Source organism: Pomacea canaliculata, linkage group LG5 (assembly GCF_003073045.1).
Source record: "Pomacea canaliculata isolate SZHN2017 linkage group LG5, ASM307304v1, whole genome shotgun sequence".
Taxonomy (NCBI): Eukaryota; Metazoa; Mollusca; class Gastropoda; order Architaenioglossa; family Ampullariidae; genus Pomacea; species Pomacea canaliculata.
In genome coordinates this window covers 20,958,037-20,964,146 of record NC_037594.1, presented here as the reverse complement: position 1 = coordinate 20,964,146, position 6,110 = coordinate 20,958,037, and the positions used below count along the sequence as shown (strand labels likewise).

The 6,110-nt window shown below is 44.6% G+C and overlaps 1 protein-coding gene across 1 annotated transcript; it reads left to right on the top strand.

Annotated features, from left to right (window-relative positions):
• The first annotated feature begins 105 nt into the window (after positions 1-105).
• LOC112564231 lies at positions 106-6,106 on the top strand. The gene is made up of 3 exons (XM_025238904.1): positions 106-2,168; positions 2,820-3,029; positions 4,157-6,106. The coding sequence occupies exons 1-3, from the start codon at positions 1,737-1,739 to the stop codon at positions 4,415-4,417; spliced, it is 903 nt and encodes a 300-aa protein (XP_025094689.1). The 5' UTR covers positions 106-1,736; the 3' UTR covers positions 4,418-6,106.
• The last annotated feature ends 4 nt before the right edge of the window (positions 6,107-6,110 follow it).

Sequence of the window (6,110 nt, the reverse complement as noted above, 5' to 3'; positions counted from 1 at the left end):
AATTTCTGAGAACAGAGGAGAGAAAAAGACAGGGTTTGGCAAGTTTGAGAGTCAGCAACTTGATCTGCTTTAGTGCTAAAATATGGGCATTGTCTTGGGAGTCAGTTATGACTTATGACAGCAATTAAGTCGTTTTACTCGCGCACACATCCATGAGCACACGTGCTCTATTGCTCTCATTCTCACGTTGATATTACTCGTCTTTGATGGACTTCTTGTCGAAATTGTGACTGGCAAATATTTGCACGATATCACACACATTTTATAATTGTATGTTTGACAATATAATAGTTTTTTTGACAGTCCGGTTAAGACGGCTCTTTCAATTGTCTTCTCCCTGCCCCACCCCCGTTCTCCGTGCTTGCGAGCTGTCGCATCGGTGTTGTTATTTCTGCCTTCAAGAACGCTAAAGTTGTCCATGGACCACACACCCTCCTCGCAGTCGCCGAGCCGGCCACATCGATCGCCAATGCGCATAACATTACAGCCCCCGACTACAGCAACCACGCGCGCGCACGCCCGTTCACACAACGGCCACGACAACATCCACTGCGGCACGAGGCGTTGACGTCACAGCCACGTAGATCTTCCGAACGAATGGCACCAGAGGCATAAGGAAAAAAAAAACCAAACCCACCCTGCTGGCAGTGGCTTCCATTCCCAGGACAGGAAACAAGCTGCGTGCATCAGTAAGCCATTGATGTGGACGACACAGTTTCCTCTATCATTGGTGCGTATCTTCGTATCAGGGTGTTTGCATCTCGCTGTCCTCTACTCAGCGGTGAGAAAGCTAGTCTGATGACGACGACAACTACAACGCAGGGCCTCTAGGAAGGTCGCAACAGCCGTTGGTAGGTAACTACGGGCAACGGGGCGAATTGATTGAGCAGTGTAAATGCATGCATGGCATATGAGGTATCGAAATGAAAGACAAGCGCTTGATTTGAAAAACAAGTGACGCACCTCTCAAGACGAATCAATCGTCAGGTTAAGGTAGAAATCGGGCGAATGTTGCAGACCAAACAGAGCTTGAAAATGCAGCTTCGTTCGGATCGCATGCTACTGCAGTATCGATGCATCAAGTGAGCCGCACCATCGTGCCAGCAAGAGTGAACGCCGTGCATATCGGTCTGTTATGCATGTGGGCGTTGCCAATTTTTTTTTTTTTTTTTCATCGCTGTGTTAGGCGATGTAACCGACCCTGAGCTGCGACATCATTTTTTGGGATAGTCGCGCATTTCTTTCACATCACAGGTCAGGTTGGGGACAGAGCGCCATCTCGGCGAGGTAAGACCATGGGTAATCGATTTATATATACATAGTGCGATACTGCATCTATCTGTGGCGGACATGTTGCGATTGTGAAAGTACGAGGCTGATTTTCTAACCCCCGTCATGTTTGCGAAGCGTGACGACACCAGACTTCGTCCTAGGACGTCTCCAACTCCGAGTCGACGGGTGGTAACGGACCGCCGCAACCCTTACTCTATCGATGACGAGGACGAGGTAGGCTTGACCCCGAGTCTCCGACTGAAAGCAAGAGATGCCTCTCCCGGCAGTCACGGACGAATTTCCACGTCGGCACCGAACGGGAGCACGTCACCATATTTGAGCAGACGCTATCGCGATGCGCGCGCACAACCGAACCACCCAGACAACAGCGCGAGTGGCTTTACTTCCGGTAAGGGCAAAACCTTCCAAGAACCATTCCAGGAGAGAGGACGAATGCTGTCCTCATGTCCCGACCACGCCAACGAGAAACGCATGGCAAGGCAGGAAGACCCAGGTCCTTCCCCGAAGAGCAAGTGTCTCGACACCTGTCGCCGAACGTAGGGTACAGCCGATATTACGGTGGGTCGAGTCCCAACACTCGCGATCTGTCGCCTGGCGAGTATCACAGGTCCTCTGTGGGTAAGATGCCAAGTTCTCTGAGCGGTGGGGATATTTCCCCGGGCAGCGACGAAGGGTCCTCTACCGTCACACTGACGTCTGCGTCTTTGATGGCGAAACAGATCACAGCTTCAGGCATGGAAGGCAGCTTCACTTCTGATGATGGCCACACCTGGCACACGGCGCTCACCTGCTACCTGTGTGGTCAGCTCTTTCGCCGTCCACGGATATTGCCCTGTGGTCACACCTTCTGCAGTGAGTGCCTGGCGCAATTGAAGGTAAAAATGATAAAGATGATGATGTTAAGAAAAATCTTTAATTTTAATTCTTAGACATGGCAGCGGTGTTAATTAAACAGAATTGCATGTGATGTGGTAGAGCGGCCATGGGTATCACACACTAGAATATTCTCCTAGTGAAAGTAGTAATTTAAAAAAAAATACAGACTGCACATCAAAAGTGGTTTGTTAGGTATTTGTGAAGAGTTGCTTGTTAGTTTGTAGTCGTATGTTGTGTGAAGTGAATAACTCCTCCCGACAACCACACGCACTTTTCTCCTTTTCTTTGGCACCTACGATCGTTTAGAGAGAGAGAGAGAGTGAGTACATTCAATCAAATGAAGCAATGTAAGTACACTGTGAATCACATCTTAAATTTATTAATCAAGTAGTTCTAAACACACGAATTAGCAGCTAATTCAATTATTTCAGAGAGAGAGAGGGGAGAATGACAATTCTTTATTAATTGGAGTGATGGCATAAGCTGACAATCTGCGATGATTTCAGTCTACCTTCTTCCCGAAAAGAGTGTGAGTCCCAAGAGACTCAATAACTTAGGTTATTGTACAAGAACCCTAGAAGTTAATTATCGCCATACACAGATTGTACGGTCTGTGTTGTATAGCAATTGTGCGTTCACGTGTACCACAGGAGGAGACTATGCGGGAAGGTCGGCGCGTGCCTGCGTCAGCCTGCACGTGGGAAGGGCGCCAGAAGGCCGATATCGGCAGTCAGTTCGTGTGCCCCATGCCCGAGTGTCGCTACTCCATGCGCCTGATGAACCTCGGCCGATGGTCCACGCGCAACAAGACTGTCAGTGATGCTGTGACTGCTTACAGGAAAATCTTTGAAAATAGACAGGTACACCATGTCCTGGTGGTTGCCTGAAGACTCTGCATGCATGACAGACATGAAAGATTGTGGGAGGCCAAGAAGAAAGAGAGGATGGGGAAGAGAAAGGATTTTGTTATGATTTGTTTATCTTTCGATGCCTTTGAGATTTTTAAAGTTTTGTTTACAAGATTAAACCAATCGGACATAAAGGACACTCTAGTATGAATTTCCATTTTGTCTTTACTGCATGCAAACGAATACTGGAATATCATTGCCTGGACGTTTAGAGGTGTGACAGGCAATCACTTGGATTATGATTTCTTGTACCAAGCACCATCACGTAGGATGATTTTTATCGATTGGTTATAACCTGGGAAAATATCGATAACACGCGTCGCTATGTGTACATATGTGAATACAAAAAGCGTGTGCGAGGTTGTGGGTGTGTGTAAACTGTTGCCAGCCGAGTCTTTTTTTGGAGGGTTAGTGCTGATTATTAAGACCAAGTTTATACCTGGTTTACTCCTGCTCTTTATTTAATGCCTTTGGGTCCCATTCATCTGATATTTCGTTGACATTTTTTGTGTGCAAAATCTTTAACACTTTTAGTCATACTCTTCTTTAGGAATTTGTCATTACTGAAATAATTACTAAACCCGGGGAAATATGTTAAATAACAGAAGAAAACACTTACAAATATGCAAATACAAAGATAGTCTCATCTTGGAACTCTGCCTTGGTAATGACTTGGTAAAGATTTCAAGATATTTCCCGAATTCCGTTCTTGGGATACCTACAAACATCACCATACACAGAAGGAAGTCAACAAAACAATATAGGTTTTTAGTCCGATAGTTGGAACATATGGCGTATTTGTAGACAAATTTGAGGCCACGAACTTAACATCTTTTTTTAGGATGATTATATATGTAGGCATTTCGATCGAGACTGGAAAAGGAGGGTATATAGGAATTGGGAAATAGTATCCTCCCCAGAGCTTCACCCAGGCATTAGAAAACATGTTACACTACGCTAGGTCTTTTTTTTTTTTTTTTTTTTTTTTTTTTTTAAAAAAAGTTGCAGGAGAAAGGTGCTTGAAAAAGAGCTAAAATAGTAGCAGCGAGGCTGTAAGCATTAATTCTGGGACGTTTCAGGACGCCTGCACTCAGACGGACATCACGATGGAGTCGATGCTGGTGACGATCCCTCGGTCACTGCTAGAGGAGCCGCTCCCAGTCGGCAGCGAGGGTACCATGATGCGGCTCAGCTCGTCTTCACTGGTAGACCGCATGGTGCACCGCGCGCTCAGCATGGACAGCCTGAACAGGAACTACATCCCCCAGCAGCACGCGTCCTGGCGCTCCTACGTCGCCATGTTGGGCATGCACATCCTGCAGCAGGTGATTCACACCTGAAACCTCACCTTCAGCCTCCTTCCTTTTGTTCGCGAGCGGTCGCCGCCGAAAGCGAGCGCTAACAGTGTGACCACGAACTCGTATTATTCCTCCGTGGTGTGACTGTAGGCGTTCGCTGCGGTACTGACTCAAATGACAGAGACCCTGAGACCTTAGAAGAGACCTGAGTCGATGCTGGTGACGACCATCTCCCTCCCGCACATCCCTGTCTGCAGTACCGGCGCAGATGACAGACACTGTGAGACCTAAAGAAGTGAAAACTGATTTCAAGGTGTATCAGACTATTCTGAACAGACAACATAAATTCCTGGTTGATTAAAACATTTTTCCTAGCCTTGCTTTCCTTGTGCGTGTAGGTTGAGACGAGACTTGTAGCAGCTGTAGCGATTTCTGTAGATTCTGAAGACAAGTCAACACTGAAGGCGTATGCACGTTGGAGAGCTACAGGACGACCGCGGAACTTCTTGTTGATGAAGTTAGGCGACAAGCCAGCAAGCGCGCATCTTTCGTCCGTCATAGAGTTAAAAGTCTACTGGAAGAGCAGTCAATGATCAGAGTGAACAGACCAGGTGGACGACAACATTTTACCATCCTCATTGTCACATGCCTGAAAGACCAAAGCTCATGCCTTTGCATAAAATTTCGTTTCTTTGTCACGATTTCACTATGACAGCCACTAAATACCCTTTTTTCTTATATTTTAAAATTATATTGTGCAACAGTCACATATTAATACGTGTTCTAAACAATTTGGCATGCTAATATCTTACAAGTGCAATTTACTGCTATTTTTTTTATCCTTGGCCGTTGCTAAAATTTCTGTTTGTCTAACATCTGATTTTAGTGTCAGCATGAAAATGTGCATGAGTAATATATATATATGGTAAGAAATTTGCGTTTTTCCCTTTCAGTGTGCAGTTGGTTTTCATTCATCGCACTGTTAGTTGAGTGATCACAACTGATAACAGTTCAAGATTATTTAAGTAGTCGTCTATTATTTTTTAACCATGTAGAATCTAGATGCCGTCGCGTTTAATTATCGCCTTCATTGTTTGTCGTCCCCATTGCTGTGTTATTTTTGACCTTTCTTCTCAAGATTTAGGTGTTGTGTCCCCTAAATTCTTTACATAGTACTATACATGCCTAATATGTACTATATAAATATATCAGATCGCGTTATAGTATAAAGTGTGGATGAAAGCATCAACTTGGTACGTGTCTGACATGTGCGAAAGGAGAGAAACAGTATACTCACATATGTCAGAGGCTTGAATGTATCGGACCTACCCCGTGAAACTATAAGTATCTATTCTAGATTCCGGAGAATGCTTAGAATCTCAGGTATATGTGGCCATAGAAATTTCTAGAAGCTTGATGCACGTATGCTGATCCTGCTTCATATTTTATGATTTATATCGTCAAGAATAATTTTAAAATGCAAATGTCAGATTTATTATTACTTGTTATTTACACACATCATTTTTATACTTTGTGTTCCAATTTTCTTTTGGGAAGGGGCGGGTAGGAGAATGCTTTTACGTACATGTATTGAAAAGCATTGTTTGCATAATGACATTTTTTTGTCTTCTCAAATACAGATTTCTAAAGCCAGTAATTCTGTGTTGTATTCATGGATATTTCGCTTCATTTCTTCACTAGAAAACAGGCAGATGGAGTAAAAGCGACTCACTAA